Source organism: Falco rusticolus, chromosome 13 (assembly GCF_015220075.1).
Source record: "Falco rusticolus isolate bFalRus1 chromosome 13, bFalRus1.pri, whole genome shotgun sequence".
Taxonomy (NCBI): Eukaryota; Metazoa; Chordata; class Aves; order Falconiformes; family Falconidae; genus Falco; species Falco rusticolus.
This window is the reverse complement of record NC_051199.1, coordinates 671,924-694,909: the sequence shown is the minus strand read 5'-3', so window position 1 is coordinate 694,909 and position 22,986 is coordinate 671,924. Positions and strand designations below refer to the sequence as shown.

General features: G+C 61.8%; 2 protein-coding genes across 2 annotated transcripts; both read right to left on the bottom strand.

Annotated features, from left to right (window-relative positions):
* Positions 1-1,558: 1,558 nt before the first annotated feature.
* Positions 1,559-3,731, bottom strand: TNFSF14 (TNF superfamily member 14). Its single transcript, XM_037407613.1, has 3 exons — positions 3,290-3,731; positions 2,304-2,343; positions 1,559-1,973 (listed from the first exon to the last, which is right to left on the bottom strand). Exons 1-3 carry the CDS (start codon positions 3,521-3,523, stop codon positions 1,561-1,563), a joined length of 687 nt encoding a protein of 228 aa, XP_037263510.1. The 5' UTR covers positions 3,524-3,731; the 3' UTR covers positions 1,559-1,560.
* Positions 3,732-6,094: 2,363 nt separating this feature from the next.
* Positions 6,095-22,857, bottom strand: C3 (complement C3). The gene is made up of 40 exons (XM_037406966.1): positions 22,753-22,857; positions 21,805-21,997; positions 21,119-21,278; positions 20,737-20,807; positions 20,562-20,656; positions 20,398-20,480; positions 20,220-20,310; positions 19,660-19,762; positions 19,391-19,511; positions 18,868-18,983; positions 18,471-18,617; positions 17,905-18,117; positions 17,614-17,808; positions 16,880-17,041; positions 16,673-16,802; positions 16,423-16,494; positions 16,003-16,203; positions 15,297-15,408; positions 14,878-14,963; positions 14,398-14,537; positions 14,104-14,316; positions 13,743-13,809; positions 13,155-13,241; positions 12,865-13,068; positions 12,568-12,643; positions 12,328-12,487; positions 12,063-12,158; positions 11,771-11,921; positions 11,496-11,659; positions 10,890-11,048; positions 10,142-10,292; positions 9,974-10,025; positions 9,657-9,744; positions 9,176-9,265; positions 8,581-8,686; positions 8,147-8,236; positions 7,891-7,977; positions 7,552-7,635; positions 6,650-6,785; positions 6,095-6,320 (listed from the first exon to the last, which is right to left on the bottom strand). The coding sequence occupies exons 1-40, from the start codon at positions 22,821-22,823 to the stop codon at positions 6,179-6,181; spliced, it is 4,965 nt and encodes a 1,654-aa protein (XP_037262863.1). The 5' UTR covers positions 22,824-22,857; the 3' UTR covers positions 6,095-6,178.
* Positions 22,858-22,986: the final 129 nt, after the last annotated feature.

Sequence of the window (22,986 nt, the reverse complement as noted above, 5' to 3'; positions counted from 1 at the left end):
GGGGGGGGGGCAACACCCACGGCGCTTCCCCCCCCCCCCCCGCCAGGTCCACGGGCCCCTCCTCCCCCCGCAGCCCCATGGCCTCATCTGGTCTCCAGCAGCAGGAAATCCTCCCCGTGGTGCATCGCACCAGGGCCGTGCACCTCTTGCACGAGGAGGGGGAGGGGATCCTGGGGGAGGGGAGGGGCACGACACATAAATCTGGGGCTCAATTACCCGTTGCCCCCCCCCCCCTTTTCCCCCCTCCCCAGTCCTGCACCCCACCCCTGGAAGGAGGGGCACAACCTCATGGTAGCCAGCAGAGAATCTCCACTCCAAAGAGCAAAGGGTACTGGGGGATTTGGGGGGGTGGGTGGTTTGGCTTCCCCCCCCCCACATACCTCCTCATCCCCACAGATTTGCCTTTCACCCCCTCCCCAAATTCCTCCTGAACCCCATTCCCCCCCTTGACCCCTAGATTTGCCCCTGCACCCCCAGATTTGCCCTGACAGCTCCAAATCTACCCCAGACCCCCAAATTTACCCCAGACACCCCCCCCCAATTTGTCCTTGCTCCCCCTCCCCCCCCCCGTCAAATCCTGGCACTTGGCAGTTTCTCTTCGCTTTTATTTTTGGCTCAGGATTGGGGGGGGGTGGTGTCAGGGGGTCCCCCACTTTGGGGGGGGGGGAGATCAGGGGTTTTGGGGAGCCCACCCTGAATATCAGAGTGACCCCCCCCGTGACAAATAAATAGGTAAAGAGGAGTCCCAGGGTTCCAGGAGGGGGGCAGGCACTAGCTGCACCTGTGTGCAACCCTATACGAGCCACTGGAGAATCCCCACTGCTCTCAAGTCCAGAGCCTCAGGGATTTTGGAGGGGGGGGGCAGTGGTGAGTGGGGTCTTGGGGGTCCTGCAGAGAAGGACCCAGGGGTCCAGGTGGGTCAGGGTCCAGGTCTGAAGGGTCCAGGTCATCAGCATCCTGTGCACAACCTTATACAAGCCACCGGAGAATCCCCACTTCTTTCCAGTCCTGCGCCTCAGGGACTTTGGGGGTGGTCAAAGGGGCCTCCCACAGGCTTCTTGGGAGGGACTGAGGCTTCCAGGTGGGTCAGGATTGGGGGTCTGAAGGGTCCAGGTCATCAGCACCCCATGCACAACCCTATACGAGACACTGGAGAATCCACACCAATATGCATGCACACACCTCTGCCCAGTCCTGGCCCTCAGGGCTACCAGGAGGGATAAACGGGATCCCAGCAGATCATCCCAGGCATCCCGATGGATCAGGTTGGGGTGGAGGGTGGGGTGTCATCAGCCCACTGCCACCCCACGCACAACCCTATACGAGCCACCGGAGAATCCCCACCCCAACCCCCAAGCCATGGCCCTCAGGGATGCCAGGAGGGATCAAGGGGATCCCAGCAGGCTTCCAACGGTAATCCCAGGCATCCCGATGGATCAGGTTGGGGTGTCATCAGCCCACTTCCACCCCACGCACAACCCTATACGAGCCACCGGAGAATTACCCCCCCCCCCGCCACAGCCCCCCCCCAATCCCCCATACCCCCCCTCCCCTCCCAAATCACACCATAAACATCCCGAAATAAGACCGGGATCCATCCACTGCCCTCACCAGCTGGGGGGCTTGCACCCGCGTGAAAACCTCGTCCCCCCTCTCCAGCCTCACCAGCCCCCCCAAAAAACTGTGCCGGGCCCAGGGACCCCCCCGGCTTTGGGGACAATAAACCACCTTATTGACCAGGAGGTCCAAGATCCCAGGGTACCGGGGGGTCCGCTTGTGGATGCCGTGGAGGGTGGCGGCGGGCGCGGGGCACGCGGGGGCCCCCAGCTGCACCTTGGCGTACACGAAGTAGAGCCCCGGCTGGTGGCAAACGAGGGACCCCCCCTGGTAGCCCAGCCCCCGCAGGAAGGCCCACGCCTTGGTGGGGTCCCACCGAAGGGACCCGTTGGCTTGGGATGAGATGGTGGCATCGGCTGGGGGGGGGAGGGGGGGAAGAGGAGAGAGGGGGGGGGTTAGGGGGATAGGGGTGGTTGAGGGTGCTGGGCAGCCCCAGCCTGCCAGCACCCCCCCATCTATAGGGGGACCCCGACATCCTGGGTGCTGAGCGCCCAAACCTGCCAGCACCCCCTGTAGGTAAGGGGAACCCACACACCCAGCCCCTACCTCGCCCCCCCGGTGGACACCCCCCCCGCCCCCCCCCCCAGAGGGACCCCCGCACCTGGGCCACACCCCCCGCGAGGTTGGGGACCCCCCACCCCCACCCCCCCGAGGTTGGGGGGATCCCCCCCCCCCACCCCCCTTACCGATGAGATGAGCCGCCGGCTTCTTAGCTGGGGGGGGGGTCTGCAAAGGGAGCCCGGGCAGAGGGTGAGGTCTGGTGTCCCCAGGGTGGTGGCACCCATGTCCCCAAGGTGGTGGCATCCAGGTCCCCAGGGTGGCAGGGGGGTGTCCCACAGCCCTGGGCTAGTGGCATCTATGTCCCCAGGGTGGTGGCACCCATGTCCCCAAGGTGGTGGCATCCAGGTCCCCAGGGTGGCAGGGGGGGTGTCCCACAGCCCTGGGCTGGTGGCATCTATGTCCCCAGGGTGGTGGCACCCATGTCCCCAAGGTGGTGGCATCCAGGTCCCCAGGGTGGCAGGGGGGGTGTCCCACAGCCCTGGGCTGGTGGCATCTATGTCCCCAGGGTGGTGGCACCCATGTCCCCAAGGTGGTGGCATCCAGGTCCCCAGGGTGTGGGGGGTGTTTCCTGACCCTGGGTTGGTGACACCCATGTCCCCAGGGTGGTGGCACCCTCATCCCTAGGGCTGGGGGCTGGGGGTCCCATGTCGCCAGGGTGGTGGCCCCCATGTCCCCAGGACCCAGTTTTGGGGACCCACCTTGCAGCACCTTCTCCGACAGCGGCTGGTCCCCACTGACCTGCGGACACCCCCACGGGTCAGGGGACACGCAGGAACACGGGGATGCGAGGCTGGACAGGGACACGAGGGCACACGGGGACAACCAGGACCACACGGGGACATGAGGGGACACACCTGGGAACACACGAGGGGACACGCGGGGACACGGCAGTCCCCGGGGCCACCCCCGGGGTGACACAGGGGGACAGGAGAGGGGACATGGGGACACACAAGGGGGCACACAGGGACTCGCACACGCGTGTGAACCACCACAGCCCCCTCCCATGTGTCACCCACTGTCCCCATCAGTGTCCCCACACTGTCCCCATCCCCCCAGTCCCCAAATCCCCCGTGTCCCCAATGTGTCCCCTCCCCCCCATGTCCCCTCTCACCTGCAGCCGTGTCGTCACCCTCTGCAGCTCCCCCCGGACCCCTGCCAGCACCCAGCCTTGCACCGCCACCGCCACCAGTGCCAGGGCCACCAATGTCCCCAACACCCACTGTCCCCAAGACCCCCCCCAGCGTCGCCGCCGCCACGTCGACAGGGGGGTGGTGGCACCCGGGGGGGTCCGGGGGGGGGGCAATGGTGGCCAGGGCCCTGCCAGGGCGAAGACACCGTCCCCCATGGGCCACCCTGGCTTGTCACCCGCTGTGTCACCCGCCGTGTCACCCTCCCTCCGAGGGACCTGCACCCGCTGTGCGGCCCCGGAGGAAATGGGGCCCACGTCACCCGTTGGTGTCACCACCCTGGGGTGGCTCCCCCTGTCATGGGGACACAGCGGGGGGGGACACACACACACGGCCACGTGGCATCCCCCACCCTGCTGGTGCCACCGCTGTCCCCCATGTGTGTCCCCCAGGGGGTCTCCATGTCCCCACCCCCGTGGTGTCCCCTGCAGTGTCCCCATGGGGACACAGGGACCGCGGAGGTGCCACCGCATCGCCCCACTTTTGGGGACATCAGTGACCCCAAAAGTGTCGCCAGAACTCCCAGCGTCCCCAAGGCCAAGAGGGGGTGGGTGGGGGTGGGGCGGTGTCCTCATCCCCAGAGCCTCCACAGCTGGGGACATCAGGGACCCCTCTGTCCCCAAGGTGGCCCTGGGGTGTTGGGGACAGCTTGGGGACACTCCCAGCCAGCGGTCACGTGGTCCCAGGGTGCGGGCTGGGACACGGGGAGGGGTGACAGAGGTAGGGGTGGCACAGGGAGGGGTGACATGGGGGGGTGACACGGGGGGGGGTGACACGGGGGGGGGTGACACGGGGGGGGTGACACTTCCCACCACACGTGGGCTCCCGGCCGCCCCCACGCCCGGTTCCCAGGGCTGGGGACACAGAGGTGACCAGCTGCACCCCACAACACCCTCGTGCACATGTTCACACGCGCGTGCAACACACTTGCACCACCCACACACCAGCACCGTGCAAGCATACGTGCATGTGTGCCCTCACACACGCTTGTGCCACAGCACACCCGGGTCGTGCACACCTGGGTCATGCACACTCGTGCTCGTGCACGTCACAGGCACTCATGCTATTGCGCCCTTGCACCATGCATACACACGTTTGTGCACGTGCACAGACCCCCGTGCTGTTACATGCTTCCACTGTGCACGCACACACTTGTGCTCCCATGCATGCACACTTACGCTAGTGCACAAACACATGCAGATACACACTTGCAGCGTGCATGCACACTTGTGCCAATGTCTGCTGGCACCACGCATGCACACACTTATGCGTGCACACATGTGCTTGTGCTACCAGCACGCACACACTTGTGCTCCCATGCAGGCACACTTATGCTAGTGCACAAACACGTGCAAACGCACAATTGCAGTGTGCTTTTGCACCATGCACACACCCGCTTGTGCATGCACACATGTGCTCGTGCTCCCAGCACATGCACTTGTGTAAGTGCTCACACTCCCCTGCCACCCACGTGTGCCCTTGCACCCACAGGCATTTGCAGCTGCATGGATGCATGCAGCCACGTAGTTGCACCCACACGTGCACCCATGTGCACGCCCCACGCATGTGCAAGGCCGTGCCTGGTGCTGCCAGATAAGACACCGGAAAGTGCCGCTCGCATGAGTCCATGCCGGGAAGGCAGGAAACCGCCGGCGGCCGCGGCACCCAGCTGCCACAACAGGGTGCTGAGCCGGGTGCTGAGCACTGGGTGCACAAGGCTGGGCACCTGGCAGCATCTTGCACGCAGCAGCGTGCAGCACCCTGTGCCACACGGCATGGTGCACCAACATGCACTGCGTGCCATGGTGCGGGCTGCAGCACCGTGTGCCAAACACCATGGTGCAATGTTCACCACGCACCGAGGGCTGTGCACCACCGTGCACCAAGGGCTGTGCACCATCATGCAACAAGGGCTGTGCACCACCGTGCACCAAGGGCTGTGCAGCACCGTGCACCGAGGGTTGGGCACCAAAGGCGTGCAGCACCGTGCAACAAGGGCTGTGCACCACTGTGCACCAAGGGTTGGGCACCATCGTGCACCAAGGGATAGGCATCAAAGGCATGCAGCACCAAAGGGTGCACAGCACCGTGCATGGAGGTTGTGCAGCACTGTGCACCAAGGGCTTGTACACCGAATTGTGCACCACAGGCTTGTGCAGCACTGTGCACCAAGGGATGGGCACCAAAGATGTGCAGCACCGTGCACCACAGGCTTGTACAGCACTGTGCACCGAGTGCTTGTACACTGAATTGTGCACCAGTGGCTTGTGCACCACCATGCACCAAGGGCTGGGCACCAAAGGCTTGCAGCACCAAAGGGCGCACAGCACCGAGCACGGAGGTCGTGCAGCACCGTGCACCAAGGGTTGGGCACCAAAAGGTGCGCAGCACCATGCACCAGGGGCTGTGCACCACTGTGTACCAAGGGCTGCGCACCAAAGGTGTGCAGCACCATCCATCAAGGGTTGTGCACCGAGGGTGCACAGCACCGTGCACCAAGGGCTTGCGCACCGAAGGCGTGTAGCACTGTGCACCAAGGGCTGTGAACCACCGTGCACCAAGGGCTGTGCATGGGATCCTCACAGCTCCATTGTCACCTACAGTGTCCCCACAGCCCCTGTGGGGTCCCCACAACTCCATTGTCACCTACAGAGTCCCCATCACCCTCTTGTCCCCTACAGCGTCCCCACGTCCCCCTGACACCCCCACCACGCAGATCCAGAGCCAGGTTGTCAGAAAGGGCTTCTTTAACCCCTAAAAAAGGGGACAATGGGGGGCAGCGGGGGGGGCACCCATGGGTGGGGGGCACCAGCTCAGTTTGGACATCCGAACATGGTCATGGACTCGGCAAACTCAACAAAGTCCTGGCAGAGGGGCTGCAGTTCGGGGTCCTGACAGGCCTCATCTGAGGGCCATGCCTCCAGCCACGTGTCCTTGCCGACCAGGTAGGAGAAGCTGGTGACAACGAGGGGACAGAAGGGGACATGGGTCAGAAGGGGGTGGGAGCCTGGGGGACATACAGAGCGGGGGTGGAGGACAGGGTGCACAACCCTGTACGAGACACTGGAGAATCTCGGGGTGAGGTGGGGTAGGGAGGGGGGAACATGCCTGCGTCCTTGGGTGTCAGTGTCCCCATGTCCACAGGTCTCTGTGTCCCCATGTCCCATCTACCCATGTCTTGTGTCCCCCAGAGAAGTGTCCCCACACGTGTCCCCCCATGTCCCATCTACCCATGTCTTGTGTCCCCCAGAGATGTGGCCCCACCCATGTCCCCACGCTCCTACCGGTTGCCGGTGACCCACAGGTCGGTGGCCAGCCCCCAGAGCAGGTAGTCCTGGCCAAGCTGGAGCCTCAGCGCATCCCGGCAGTGCTGGTGGCTCACGAACGTCCGGTTGCTTTGGGCTGAGACCTCGTCAGTGCCTGTCCCGGGGGACACACCGGTGACATGTCACCCCCACCCCAACATGACAAGGACACCCATTTTGCCATGAGACTTTTGATCCCCAGGGAGCCACTGGCATCCTTGGTGGCATCACCCCACTGGTGTCATCAGCTATGGGTGGCACCAGTTCCCTCCAGTTTTCCCCATCACCCTTGGGTGTCTTCACCCCACATGGGTGACACCAGCCCTCATGGATTTCCCCAGCACCCTTGGGTGATGCCAACCCACGTGGGCATCCCTCCCCAACGGATGTCCCCAGCACCCTTGGGTGACGCCAACCCACGTGGGCATCCCTCCCCAACGGATGTCCCCAGCACCCTTGGGTGACGCCAACCCACGTGGGCATCCCTCCCCAACGGATGTCCCCAGCACCCTTGGGTGACACCAACCCACGTGGGCATCCCTCCCCAACGGATGTCCCCAGCACCCTTGGGTGACGCCAACCCACGTGGGCATCCCTCCCCAACGGATGTCCCCAGCACCCTTGGGTGATGCCAACCCACGTGGGCATCCCTCCCCAACGGACGTCCCCAGCACCCTTGGGTGACGCCAACCCACGTGGGCATCCCTCCCCAACAGATGTCCCCAGCACCCTTGGGTGACATCAACCCACCTGGGGGCCCACAAGCCACCCCAGTGACACCACCCACCTGAGTGTCCCTGCTCCTGGCTGTCCCCATCCCCAGGTGACCCCCACCATGTCCCTCAGGGTGGCCTTGTCTCCCACCCCTGGGATGCTCATACCCATCTTGATGACGGAGACAATGTTCATGATGTAGTTGTCATGGGACGGCGTCACCTCCTGTGCCACCAGCTTCACCTTGTAGACTGGGGAGGGGGACATCTCCATGTCACCCTCACCCCTAGACAGCACCCCCACTCCAGGGTGTCTGGGGACCCCTCTGTCCCCCTCATGTCCCTTTAAACCCCAACCTGTCCTTCTTGTCCCTCCATGTCCCCTACTGTATCTCCATGACCCTCATGCTCTTCTACGGCCCTACACATCCCCACCCACACCCTTGATGTCCCTTCTACATCCCACAACCCCCACCCCCATGTCCCTCACTGTCCCCCGTGTCCCACCGTAGTCAACTCCTGGCTCGCAGGCGCGCTCGATGCGCTGGTTGACGGTGATGGGGGCCTCCTGCAGGTGCCGCCTGAAGCAGTTTTCTGTGGGGACATGGGGACATGGCCATGACAAGGTCTGTTGTGACAGTGGCATGTCCCACCATAGCAGGGACACGACTCCATCCCCATCACAACACGTCCCATCCTGTCCATGACATGTCCTGTCATGGTAGGGGTGTCGACCCCATCTGTCCCCATGTCTCCGTGTCACCTTCGGCACAGCGGCACACGTCCCCGTAGCAGATCTTGCTCAGTTTCCCACCATCCTTGTCCGGATGGTAGAACCGGGTGCAGCGGTCATCTGCAGGGACATGGGGACATCAGGGGACACGAGGTGGGTGGGGGTGGGGGACACGAGGGGAAAGGACCAGTGGAAGCCATGGGGACAGAGCACTGCTGTGTGGAGGGGGAGGGACAGGAGGGGACACAGAGGGAGGACATGGTGACAAGATCATCAGGGACATGGTGGGACAAACAGACGGGAGGGGACACAGAGGGAGGACATGGTGACAAGATCATCAGGGACATGGTGGCACAAAGAGACGGGAGGGGGCACAGAGGGGACTTTGTGGGCGTAGGGAGCACAGAGAAGAGCGTGGGGAGGGAGGGGACCCGGGGGTGACATGAGGGGACCGTGGGACACACCGATCTTGTAGTAGCTGTAGACGGTGACGGCCGCGGGCTGGATCAAGCCCACCTGGAATTTCTGGTGGGCCTTGAAGGCGAAACACTCCTGGGCGCTGTGCGAGATCTGGGGACGGGGACACGGCGGTGGCAGCCAGGTGGGATCCAGCACCCCAACGCCCACCCTGTCCCTGTCCCCAGCCGTGTCCCCGTGCTGTCCCTATGTCCCCCCATGACCTGGAGCCATTCCTGTCTTGGACCTATCCCTGAGACCCTTCTCCTCTGTCCTCATCCATGTCCCCAACTTCATTCCCACCTCTGTCCCTGTTCCAGTCCCTACCCATGTCCCCAACACCACCTGTGTCCCCATCCCACCCCTGTCCCAGTCCTGTCCCCACCTGTGTCCCCAGCTTCATCCTCATCCCTGGTCCCATCCTGTCCCTGCCCACACCTCCAACTGCATCCAATGTCCATCCTGCCCCCCCCCCCCATCCCTGTGCCATCTCGTCACCATCCCTGTCCCATCCTGTCCCTCTCCCCATTCCTGCCCTATCACGTGCCCACCCTGTCCCATCTTGTGTCCCCCACTCCCACCCCCCACCCCCGTGTTTCCAACCTTGTCGAGGTAGATGACGACGTTGCTGCGATCTGCATCCACTTGGTCAATCTCAAACTTGGAGATGTACCTGTCCACCCCCTCCGTGAGCTGGGGAAAGGAACACGGTGACAGAAGACACGTGGGGACACGTGGGGACACGCAACCGTGTCAGGATAGAGGGATGTACAGGCACAGGGACATGGCGATGATGGCCACAGGGGACACACACGTAGCCATGGCAGGACGCAGGGGACTCAAAGAGACGTGGGGACACACGGGGACAGTGACACCAGGGGACACATGGCCATCCAGAGAAAGGCAGGGACCCAGGGATGCAGCAGCAGAGGGGGATGTGGGGACACAGTGACACACAGGGACACATGGGGGTGTGGGGACACAGCAGGGGGGTTACAGAGATGTGGGAACATGATGGCACAAAGACGCAAGGTCCTTCGTGTCCCCTGGGTCCCCCCACGTGTCCTCACATCCCCACACTCACCCTCTTCAGGTCCTGGAGGTCAGGCATGAAGCCTGTGAGCATGGAGACATCAAGGATGGACATGGTGGCATCCACGTTGTCCAGGTGCCTGTGGGGACAGGGTTGAGGCCATCCGCCTGTCCCCAGCTGCCCTACTGCCCCCAGCACCCCCATCCCTGGTGTCCCTGTTCCCAAGAATCCCTATGTGACAAGGTGGGGCTGAGCCCTACTTGTTCCCAACGTCCCCATACGTTTCCCTGATGTCCCTGTCCCCGGTATCTCCATATCCTCCCTACCTCCAATGTCCCTGATGTCCCCCAGACCCCACCCTGTCCCACCTGGTGCAGATGGTGATCTTGACGGAGCGGATGATGCCCTCCTCTTCCCTGCCTGTGGGGGAGACATGGGGGACATCGAAGGGGACATGAGGTGCCATGGAGGGTACACATAGAGGACGTGGGGAGGGGACATAACGAGGATACCGTGGGGACACGTGGGCAACTGACCTATCTTGACGTCATCCACCTGTACCTGCAGGTCAAAACTGTCACATTTGTTGTCCTTTTCGGGGACCTTGGCATTGTAGACTGTGACCACTGTCATTGTCCCCTTGCCCGTACCCTCCGCCTTCACCGTGAAGTCCTCGTTGAACTTGGTCTGTGGGGAGAAGGAACATTGGAGAGGGAGAAGGACAGGGACAATCCCTGGGAAGGACACGGAAGGGCCAGGGCATCCTCAGCCATGGAGGTTTGCAGGAACATGGAGGGGACATGGAAGGGACAGGGACATTCCAGGACATGGAGGGGACAAGGAAATCAGAGGCCACGGAGGGACATGGAAGGGGACAGCAGGGACATTCCAGGACATGGAGGGGACAAGGAAATCAGAGGCCATGGAGGGGACGCGAAGGGGACAGCAGGGACATTCCAGGACATGGAGGGGACAAGGAAATCAGAGGCCATGGAGGGACACGAAGGGGACAAGGACATTCCAGGTCACAGCAAGGAGGGGACAAGATCAGCCTGGGACATGGAGGGGCATGGCAGGGACATCCCAAGCCTTGGAAGGACACAGACATGGAGGGGACATGGAAGGGACACCCGAGGCCATAGCAAGGGGACGAGGTTGTCCCAGGACATGAAGAGAGACAGAGGGGACAGGGTCATCCCATGGACAGCAACAGCAGGGCGAGCAGTGCTGCATCCCCATGGTCCTGATGGTGACAGTGACAACGGTGACGAGGGGTGCTGGTACCTCGGCGCTGCGTGCCACCAGGGCGTTGCGGTTCTCGATGCGGTAGGTGATGGCGCTGGCGCGGCGTGGCAGCAGCACCGACACGTCGAGGTTGAGCTCAAGTTGCCGTGGAGAGTCCACCTGGTACTGGGCCAGTGCTTGGAATACCAGGATGGTGGCCTACAGGGACACCTGTGTCACCAGGGCTTGGGGACACTGTCTAGAGCACCCTCAAAGCCCCCTGGGTGGCCCTCACTTGGAACCCTTGGGGGTCTTATGGAGCAGACATGTCCCTGGGGATCCCCAGGATCTGGAGATGTCCCCCAGGGACAGGCCTTTTAAGTTTTCCAAAGCCCTTGAGATCCTGTGGGACCAGGGGTGTTCCCCAAGGATATGCCGTGTCCCTGGGGTTCCCAAGGGCCCTGAGGTGACCCCCAAGCCCTCAGCAGGTCCCACAATGCCTTTGGGGTCCCATGGGATCAGAGGTGTCCCTCAGGAGACACAGATGTCCCTGGTGTTCCCCAGGGCCACAAGGTGACGCCTTCAACCCCCATCTTTTTGCCCTGCTTCCCCACGGCAGCAGGTGCCAGGACAGCACCCATAGGTGCCAGGGTGTCTGTAGCCCACCTGAGTGGATCCATAGCCACCACCAAAGTAGTTCTGCTGAGCAAGCCAGCGGGCCACCGGCCCAGTCAGCTCCGGCTTCTCCATCTGCAGCAAGGCCAGCAACGCGTAGGATGTCCCCTCGATGTTGTAGGTCCGGGCATTGCGTTCCTCCCAGGATCGGCCCTCTGGGGTGACATCAGTCCCTCAGCACCCTCTAGGGATGACTTCTCCCTCCACCAGGATCCCATAATTACCTCCCCCCGCCCCCCATTTTGTCCCCTCTGGTGAGACATCACCTTTGGAGAACTTCATGAGAACTTTCTCGCTTTTGAGTTTCCCTGCCAGGGCTAAGGCGTAGGAGGTCAGGGCCACCGTGTAGGGTCGGGCCAATGACTGGTACCTCCGGGAGAGGTATTCACTGGCTCTGTGGATGCCCATTTCCAAGCTCTGGGCAGAAATGATGGTAAGTTTGGATTCTCAGGTGGCTGCTATAAGGGTTAGGCACCTCGTCTTGAAGCACTGTCCTTCCGGGACAGGTGCCAGTTGTCAATCATCTCCCCATGTGGGGCTGAGGATGGGGCCACTCACATTGACATGGTCCTTGCAGATGTCCCGGGATTCCAGCAGAGCAATGAGGACAAAGGCTGTCAGTGACACCTCGGGCTCGGCACCCTGGTAGCCTCCCTGCGTGACAAAAAACCTCAGGATCATGGTTCCACCTCAAGTTCCGTCTACCCAACACCCATCCCCGTCACCCAACATAGTCCTTTCCTCACGGCTCACTCCAAAAGCCCATCCTCATCCCAACAAGTCTTTGGTCATCAGCAGGGACAGGGTTTGGACCCCTTCATACCACCATCTCCTTATGGATGACAGGAGCATCTTCTTGGAAAACCCCATCCGGCTGCTGCTTCTCCAGGATGAGCCATTTCACAGCACCACAAATCACCTCAGGTTCAATGTCCGTCAGCTTAATGGCCATGGCAAAGACTTTGGCCACATAGGCTGTCAACCTGGGGAAAGGAGGAGGACCTTAGCATCACGTCCAACGCTGTCGCCCAGAGGTGAGTGATGGTGGCAACGTGACCCTCACCAGGTGCTCGATGCGCGGCCCACAAAGGCGGCGTAGGAGCTGTCAGGTTTCCGGAAAACAATTTGTTGGGTATAACCTGGTGAGAAGATGATGGTTGGCCAACGTAAGGAACACTCAAGGGTGGCTTCAGGCCACCAACTGGCTCTGGAGCACATCCCAGTGCAAACCAGTAGCTCTAGAAATCCCCAAACCGGTAGCACCCAACCAGTGCCTTCTTCAAAGGTGCAAGTTTCTTCAGCACCTTGGGTGATGGTGACATTTTGCACCCCAAGAGAGGAACCCAGAAGATGCTCCCACCCTTTTTGATCAAGTTGATGGCCTCAGCCCGGCGGTCAACACCGAGACTTTCCCACTGCAATGTGCTGTCCAGGTACTGGGTGGCGATGACAGTGGGGGTCAGCCCGATCATGTTCTGCTCCCCGCAGCCCGCTGGCGTCACGATGAGGTGCTTCAGCTTGTCCCCATCGATGGCCTTCTCCACCATGATGGACACCGGGTTGCCTGGAGCAGAAGAAGGGGGAGATGTCACGCCAAGGTTGTCCTGCCCCCTCCCAGCTCATCCCCACGCATGTCCCTTCTGCTCTCACCTTGGATGCTGACTTTGGTCTCCGACTCGGTGTTCGGGACGATGTCGGACAGGTTTGCTGCCTTCACCTTCTCTTCCTGCACACCATCTGTGGGGCAGAGAGGCCAGGATGGAGATGGAGGATCCCAAATCCTTCATGTCCCCCCACAAACCCTGAGGTGACCCAGCCTTGCCCCACATCTGCAGCAGGATGTCCCTTGTCCCTCAAGATGTTCCTGAGCCATACCAGGATGTTCGTTCTCCCCTGAGATGCCCCAGCTCCAGTGGGATGTCCCTTGTCCCTCAAGATGTTCCTGAGCCATACCAGGATGTTCGTTCTCCCCTGAGATGCCCCAGCTCCAGTGGGATGTCCCTTGTCCCTCAAGATGTTCCTGAGCCGTACCAGGATGTTCATTCTCCCCTGAGATGCCCCAGCTCCAGTGGGATGTCCCTTGTCCTCCAAGATTCCCCAGTCCTACCCTTGGTGGTACATCCTCCACCCTCCAAGATGTCCCAGACCCACAGTGAGACTTCCCTTGTGCCCTGAGATGCCCCAGATCCTTCTCTCAGTGTCACCTTGACATCCCCAAGACCAGCTGGGGTCACTCACTGATTCCTTTCACCTTCGGGTCCAGCTCAACTATCTTCACCGTCTTCTCCAACCTCATCCCTTCAGGCTGCAGAGGCGAGAGTCCAATGCTAAAGGCTGGACTGGTTTTGGGTCCCCCCTTCCCAGCCCTTCTACATTGTAGAGAAACGTGTCCCAGTATAAACCAGCGCCCCCAAGTCATGAGACGAACTGGGAGAGCCCCAGGAGACCACAGCTGAGCATCCTGGGGGTGGAGGATCCTTCATCCCTGGGCACCAACACCAGGATGAATGTGGAGACAGGGATCCTATGCTGGAGACATCTCAGGGATGGAGGTGGCACCCAGTGGTGGAGATACCATGAGGAGCAATGGACAACTCACCACAACTTTGAGCTTCTTCTTGACGCCGTCAGCCACTTCAGAGTTCCTGACAGCTGCCTTCACCTCGACGTCGTGCAGCCCCAGCTGCAAGGGGACAATGACGAAGGGCACGGCCCACGATGACTGCGGTTTCAGCTTGAGGATCTGCTGGTAGCGCGTCTTGGAGGTGGAGGCGCTGCACAAAGCTGGGTTGTACATCAGCTCCACGCGCACCTGCAGTGTGCAAAGTTAGCTGTGGGGTTCAGGTGGTCACAGACCCCTCCCCAGAAGCCCAGCCAGATGTCCCCTGCCAACCTGGATGGGGTGCAACCAGTAGTTGTAGAGGATGGCGCGGATTTCCACCTGCTCGTTCCTCACCACGGAGTAGGGCAGGCGGAGGTCGATGAAGAAGTTCTTCATCACCGTGATCTCATAGGGGTCCGCCACACACAACCCTGTGGGGTGGCCCCAGGGACGTGGGGTTCAGGTTGATGGACTTGCCGGGCCCCTCACGTCCCAGGGACATTCCCAAGGCTTTTGGAGATCCTTCAAGTCCCACGGAGTCCTCCCAAGGCTTAGGGGATCCCTCAAGCCCCAAGGACTGCACCCAAGCTTTGAGGAATCTCCCCAGAGTTTGGGCCACCTCTCCAGTGCTATGCACCCCTCAAAGACTTTGGAGATCCCTCAGACCCCAAGGAAACCCACCAGGTTTTAGGGGACCCTTCAAGTCCCAGGGACTTGAGGTTTGAGGGATTTCTTTGATCCCCAGGGACACCTTCCTACTCCACGACCTACCCTTGCTCTGTGAGAGGCTGACGGCCAGGACCTCCCACGTGGTGATGGAGTCCTTCAGGTACACAGGCAGCGTCTTCGCGGAGATTCTGGAGAGGATGGGAACGACCAAGGGAGTCACAAGCGGCCCCAAGTCAGGCCAGGGAGGTGTAACCAGCCACCAAGCTGGAGGCAGCGGGGGAGGTGCCATAACTGGTCTCTAAGCTGGACCAGGAGGACACCAAGGTGTCACAGCTGGTCCCAAGGCAGCACCAGCGGGTCATGGGTGGCCCTCGTCAGGACTTGGAGGCGGGGGGGAGGTTGGGTCATGGGTGGTCTGCAGGCTGGGCAAGGCAGCACCCAGAGCTGAACAGGGAGGAGGTAACGGACCCCACGTTGAGCCATGGAGTGGAGGGGTGGTGGGACAAGGGCACAGGGCTCACCCCAGCTCATTGGGCCGCTCCGTCAGTGACTCCACCTGCCACAGCCAGCTCTCCGGGAACAGGCTTCGGGAGGTGATGTCCTTGTCGGCCAGGAAGATATCTTCTGCCTCGCCTGGGTGGGGGTGGCAGCATCCCACTCAGCTATGGCCTCAGGAGCCCAACTGCTGGGTGAAGCTACTATGGCCCCATCATCATCCCACCACCACCAAGCATCTTCTAGACATCAACTTTCACCCAAGCGTTGCCCAAAACTCATCCGAGCATTGCCCAAGGACAGAACAAGCAATGCTGGAGGTTCACCCAAGCTTCTTCCATTAACGCCACCATCACCCCACCACTGCCTTGTTTTCACCCAACTTCCAACCCAAGCAATGATGGAGGTTCACCCAAGCTTCCTCCATCAACCCCATCATCACCCCACCACTGCCCAGCACCACCCTTGTTTTGCCCAAATATCTTCTAGGCACCAACTTTCACCCAAGCGTTGCCCAAAACTCTTCCAAGCATTGCCTGAGGACAGTGCAAGCAATGCTGGAGGTTCACCTGACCTTCACCCAAGCTTCCTTCATCAACCCCACCACTGCCTCGTTTTCACCCAACTTTTCAACCCAACTTTTCAACCCAAGCAAAGCTGGAGGCTCACCCAACCTTCACCCAAGGTTCCTCCATCAACCCCACCACCACCCCACCACTTCCCAGCACTTGCTTCGAGCCAGCTCGAGGTAGAGCTCGCGCTGCTTCTGGTCGTAGATGTCCTTGATGTATTTGCAGCAGTCGAGGAAGGCTCGGATGCAAGCTTCTCCATCCTGGATGTAGTTGGTCCGTTGCTCACAGCTGTGGCCCATGGGGTTTTCCTTCATGCCGTCCTCACAGCACTTGCGCAGCGCCTTGTCCGTGTACTCCGCCGCTGCCGGCACCGAGGCACCCAGCTAGCACCCAGTTCCAGTGGCTGGAGGGCCACCAGGGACCGGGGACACTGGTATTGACTGGGACACGGGATGCTCTGATGTTAAATGGAACATGGGACAATCTGGTGTCCCTCGGGGACATGGGACAATCTGCTGTCCCAGGGGCACAGGACATTCCAGTGTTCTTGGGGACATGGGGCACTCCCAGTGCCACCTACCCTTGGTGCCTTTGTACTCGAGGAGCTGCAGGGAACGGCGCTTGCGTTTCGCAGGCTGGGGACACTGGACCTCTGGTGACAAAGAGGACACAGGTGAGGACGCCGTGGTGTCACACCCCAAACCTGGGTGTCACTGCCCCTTGACATCAGCTGTGACACCCCAAATCCCAGGAGATACATCCCCCATCCACACTCCCCCTTCCCCAAGGTGCCACCCCCAGGTTGTCCCTGTCCCCAGAATGTCCCCTACCTCCTCGCTGTGGTGTGGAGATCCTCATGTTGGTGACCAGGCTGAGGCCAGCATCAGCAAAGACCCCCACGTTGTCCTTCCCGCTGCCCGGGGTGCAACCGATGTCACTTTTTTCCACTGTGTCCCAAAACTGTGACCAACAGGGGACAACAATGAGAGCCACTGCCACCACCCAGGGACAGCGAGGATGGGGACCTGGCCACCCACCTTGGACTGGGTGATCCTGTTCTTGTTGCTGAGGACGAAGACGCCCTTGTCCACGGCCACCAAGCCCACGTAGGCGTTGTGGTCCCCCTCGATGCGCAGCCGCATGGGTGTCCCCGGTTCCTGCACCCGCTTGTCATTCTCAGTCGCTGCCGTCACCACCAGCTGCCAGGGACAGAGTGGGGGGTGGGGCTGTCTGGGTCATGTCCACAGGATGCCCCCCCCCAAACCTTCATCACACCCCCAAGAGCTGCCCGAGGGGGGTACCCCAACCCCACAGAGGGCTGGAGTCCTCCAGGAGTAGCTGATGGTTGTGTCCTCCACCGTGGAATATCTGGACGATCAATGGGCCAACCTGGACCACACCAAGGGCCCCCCCCCCCCCCCCCCGAGACGGCCAAGCCCCTCATGGACCATCCAAACCACACAACATCCATCGTGGGGCAACCTGGACCACACCAAGGCCCCCCCTCCATGAGACGGCCAAGCCCCTCACGGACCATCCAAACCACACAACCTCCATCATGGGCCAACCTGGACCACACCAAGGCCCCGCCCCCCCAAGACGGCCAAGCCCCTCATGGACCATCCAAACCACACAACCTCCATCACGGGCCACCCAAGCCCTTCCAAGGGCCAACCCCAAACCCTTCAAGGGTCACTCCAGCCATGTCCAAGGCCCAGCCAATGTCCCCAGGAACCCCCCACGACCCCTGGGACAGTGGGGCCACACTCACAGTGCCCATGCAAGTGTCCTTGACGTCAACCCAGACAGAGTCAGCAACGATCTCACCGGGCATCACGTAGTAGTAGGCCACGATGCGGAAGGAGGGGATCAGCTCAGCTGTCACTGGCAGCGTCATGGTGACCAGGCTCTGGCCGGCCTCATGTCGTTGTCGCCCCACGCGGACGATGCGTCCCTTGCTCATGATCTACGGTGGGCAAGGAAAGGTAGGGTTGGTGGGCACCTCGACACCTACGTCCCCGGGATGGGGGGCAGTTGGTTGGCAGAGGCCAAGGGCTCTCACCAGGTAGGTGAAGTATGGGACGGAGTCACGGACGTTGTTGCTGTTGCTCTTGAGGTGGAAATTCACGGGGAGGTTGTCCCCAGCCTGCAGCTCGGTGGCTCCCACGGCCAGGTGGAGGAAGTTTCCGGAATTAGCCTGGCTGTGGTAAGCTTTGGCAGTCATCTGGCGCGAGGCTTGGCGTTCAGGTGGCAACCCCGCCTGGTCCGTCCGCACCTGTGACACGGGGGACACAGTGGCGCTTGGTCAATGGGGTGGACCTGGGCAGAGGTCAACATGGAGGTCTTGGCCACTGTAGAGGTCTTGGATGTCCTGGTCCTTGGTCAACGGTGACCAGGGTGGCCCTGACCCGTGGCCACCACAGATGTCTGGGTCATCCTGGTTCCCCAATCCTGCTGTCCTGGTCCTTGGTCAATGGTGACCAGGGTGGCCATGATTCTTGGACACTCCAGACATCTCAGACACCTTGGTTTTCTCAGCAACACCAACCCTCACACCACCTCACCCCTGTCCCCAGCCACCTCGGCCACTCCAGTTCCAAGACCACCCCAGTACCTGTCCCCACTCACGGTGATGGGGACGGTATCCTTGTTGGCCGGCATGTTGAGGACCAGCTTGGCTGTGCCATCACGCTGGGTGGAGACGAGACCCTGGAAGCCATCGGCCTTGACGGTGACACGCGCAGCCGGGGACTCATCTGGGTTAGTGACGTAGACCTACAGGGGACACGATGTAATATGAGGACATGGCACCAGGGACATGTCACCTAGGACCATCCAGGTGACACAGGGACAGACCATAGTCCCCAGGCCCCCTCCAGGTGACATGACATGGGGACAGAACCTGGTGGCCAAGTCTCCTCCACCCACAACCCCCCGGGCTTGCCACATGCCCATCCCGATGCTGGGGACCCCGGGACCATGGAGGTCCTGGGCCAATGCCACCGCTGTCCCCAGGTGCTGTTACCATCAGGTTGAAGGGCATCCCCGGCTTGAAGTACTTGGGGGTGCGGGTGAAGTGGATGGTGTACGGGGACGTCACGATGCGGATGCCGCTGCGCTGCGCCTCCACCATGTCGCTGCCTGCGGTGGCCACGGGGGTGGCCGTGTCACCCGGCATCATGGCAGGACTCCCAGTCTCCACCGGGGACAGCCCTGCCTCACCTTGGGTGGCCCCACGTCTCCCCATCCTTTGCTGTCCCCAACCCCACGTCTCCCCATCCTTTGCTGTCCCCAACCCCACGTCTCCCCATCCTTTGCTGTCCCCAACCCCACGTCTCCCCATCCTTTGCTGTCCCCAACCCCACGTCTCCCCATCCTTTGCTGTCCCCAACCCCACGTATCACCGCTGTCCCCCACATGCCCCCAGCTGTGCCCCCACCCACCCAACTTCAAGACTACCACAGAGACATACAGCGCACGGCCCCATGCATCCCTGCTGTCCCCACCCACCCCAGGTCCCCTGTGTCCCCTGCGATGTCCCCACACACCTGACTCAGTGAGGACGGTGACGGAGACGTAGAGCGAATGTCCCACCAGCTCCTGGGGGTTTTTGAAGCGCTGCCGCAGTGTGGCCATGGACAGCACAGCTTCCCCGTCCCCGTCCGTCACCTGCAGCGCCGAGTCAGTGGGACAGGGGACAGCCACAGGGACCAGGGTGGGAACGGGGACAAGGGGTGGCAGGGCGCAGTATGAGATGGGGGTGGGGCTCAGCAAGGGACTGGAATAGGGACAGGGGTGGGGACAGGGACAGGGGGACCTCGACACGCCGCAGGGAGTCGGGGATGCTCTTCCTCTCGTCATCCACCATCACACCAAAGAGGACGAAGGCCGTCCCGTGGAGGCGCTTCCCGTACAGGTACCTGGGGACAAGCCACCAGTGTCACCGTCAACCCCTGTCCCCGTCACATCCATATCACTGTCACCCTGCGTCCCCACATCCTCTTGTCACGCAACCCTGTCACCCCATCACCACGTGTCCTCATCACTCCGTCACTCCACGTGCCCGTGTCCCCCACACCCCCATCACCATGTCCCTGTCCCTCCATGTCCCCGTGTCCCCCCTGCCACCTCCACCACCCAGTGTCCTCCTCACCCCATGTCCCCACACCCCCATCACCCTGTCCCTCTCCCTCCACGTCCCCATGTCCCCCTGCCACCTCCACCACCATCCTCCCCACCCCATTTCCCCACACCCCCATCACCCTGTCCCCCTGCATTCATGTCACCCCCTCCCCCCTGGGGACTTTCTATCACCCCACACCATCACCCATGGGGGTTTGACCCCCAGAACGAGCAGGTTTGGGGTCCCCATCCCACCTGGCGGTGATGGACACTCGGAAATCCTCATTCCGGTCGATGTAGAGGAACTTCTCCTCCGGCTCCAGGACCACCTCAAAGCTCGGCAGCACTGGGAGGGGGGGACACCCAATGGACCCAGGTGTCCAGGAGAGGGACAAGGGACCTGGGCATCCGGGGTTCCCCACCCCCACCTTACCATACTCCTTGACTTCAAATTGGGTCGTGAAAGCCTGTTCTGGTGAGTCTTCAAATTTGGCCAATATCGTCCACGTCCCCAGGCTGGAAAAGGCAGAGGACAGGGTGAGGGGACTAGCCCAGGGTCACAGATGTCCCCAGGCCACCTTGGGGGGTGGCACCCACCTGACGACCTCGGGGAGGTTGTGGTTGAGTGAGAAGATGCCGGTCTTCATTGGAGAGGACACGGGCACTTGCTTGATGATGATGTTATCGGGTGTCTGAAGGGACACGAGGTGGTTAGGAACAGTGGCATGGGTGGCTGTCCCCCCATGTCCCTGTATCCCCAGCTGGCACCCACCTTGACCTCCACGATCACCGTCTTGGACACAGGCTTCATGAGGTGGCTCAGAGCAAAGAGGCGGCAGAGCACTGGGAGGGGACAGGGGGGACAAAGTGAGCAGGGGTGGCATGGGGACGGCCAGAAATGGGTGCTGGGTCCCAGTGGAGGTGCCATGGGGGTGTCCCCAAACGGGTGCTGGACCCCAATGGGAACATCAAGGGGGACATCATGAGGAGGTCCGCAAATGGGTGTTGGACCCAGTGCCTCAAGGTGCCACCAGCGCCCCAACATGCCATGGTGAGACCCAGCACCCCAAGGTGCTGTGGAGGTGGCCCAGTGCCCCATGGTACCACCAGCATCCCAACATGCCATGGTGAGACCCAGCACCCCAGGGACACACCGGTGGAGCCTGGAGTGTAGATGGGCTTGTCGGTCTGCAGGAAGATGTGGCCACTCTGGCGTGACACCAGCAGGACCTTCTCCAGCGTCACCGAGGCCGCCCGTGCTGTCACTGAGACAAACTGCTTCTCCCCCGCCTGCGGCAGGGACTTGGCCGACACCTGCGGGGACAGAGGACACTTGGTGGCACCTGCACCACGGGGACGGGGCAAGGGACACCAGATGACACCCATCCCCAGGGAAGGGGCTGTGGGCGCCAGGTGACAGTCCCCAAGGGCTCCAGGGTGACCATCATCTAAGACCCAAGGGTGACCATTTCCAAGGACCCCAGGGGTCACTGTCCCCAAGGACCTGAGGGGACTATCCCCAAGGACCTCAGAGCCACCATCCCCAAGGACCCCATGGTGACCGCCCCTCACACACGTCCCACCAGCCTCGTGGAGATTCTCTACTGTCTCATATATGGTTGAACCCCATGGTGACCATCCTCCCCCATGTCCCACCGCCCCCTGGAGATTCTCTGTCTCATATAGGGTTGAACCTCATGGTGGCCATCCTCCCCCACGTCCCACCAGCCCCATGGAGATTCTCCACCGTCTCATATTGAGTTGAGCCCCATGGGCCACCCTCCACGGGGCGGTAAGGGGCAGTGACTGGCTGGGAGATGACACAAGGGTGGTGACATACCTTGATGGTGGTGGTGGCCAACATGCCCTCGGCGGGGCTCAGCGGCACACGAGTCTGGTAGAACACATGACGCTTGAGGGGAAAGTCCTGCACCAGGATAGTGGCCTCGGTCTGGGAGTTCAACCCTGGTGCCTCCAGCACCACCTGCTCCTCCGTCTCCAGTCGCAGCACCGCTGGTGTCACCATCGTCACCCTGGGGACATCAGCCATCAGGGGGGGTTGGGTTGTCACACACCTCCCCCCCCCCCCCCAAAGTGCTCTGTGGACCTCACAGCACCCAGGCCCCCCCAAGTCTGTCCCCCTAGCACCCTAGGGACCCCCGAATCTGTCCCCCACAGCACCCTGGGGACCCCACAGCACCCTTGGGCCTGAAGGAAATCCCCCTCTGCATCCCAGTATCCCCCCTCTGCATCCCAGTATCCCCCCTCTGCACCCCAGTATCCCCCCCCATTGCCCGCCACCACCCACCCTTAGGGGGGTTCTGGAAAGGGGGATTCCATCTGAGGTGGGGGTCCCAGTCAGGGGGGTGGCAGTTGGGGTGGGGGTCCCAGACATGGGGGGAGGGGGGGGTCAACTGAGGGTGGGGGATCCTGGCCATGGTGGGGTCCACCATGGGGGTTCCATCTGGGGCAGGGGGTCTTGGTTGAGAGGAGGTCCCAGCCATTAGGGTCCAGCCAGGGTGATCCCATGGGTGAGGGGATCTCAGGGGGGATCCTAAAGTGGGGAACCCAGAAGAGGGGATCCAGTGGGTGGGTGGGGGGTCCCCTGAGTTTGGAGTCTCAGAAGAAGGGGTCTGGTGGGTGTGGGGTCCCAGTGGGTGTGGGTGTCCCATAGGTGCATGGGGGATCCCAGGGTGGATCCAAAGGTACGTGGGTGTCTCAGAAGAGGGGGTCCAATGGGTGGGGGTGGGGGTTCCTGGAGGGGGGGGGGGGGGTCCCGATGACTCACATTTGGGCATGGGTGGGGGCCACATGCAGCAGCAGGAGACCGAGGAGGAGGGGCAGCGCCGGAGCCCCCATGGCTGTAGAGGTGGGAGGGACACGGAGACGGTGGATCTGGGGGGTCCCTTTATGGTGGTGGCGCTGGTTAATACTGGTTAATGGGTAACCAGCACCCAGATGGGGGGGGGGATGTGCGGAGGGGGAGGGGCCAGGCGCCTGGATCCACTTGGGGGGGGTGTTA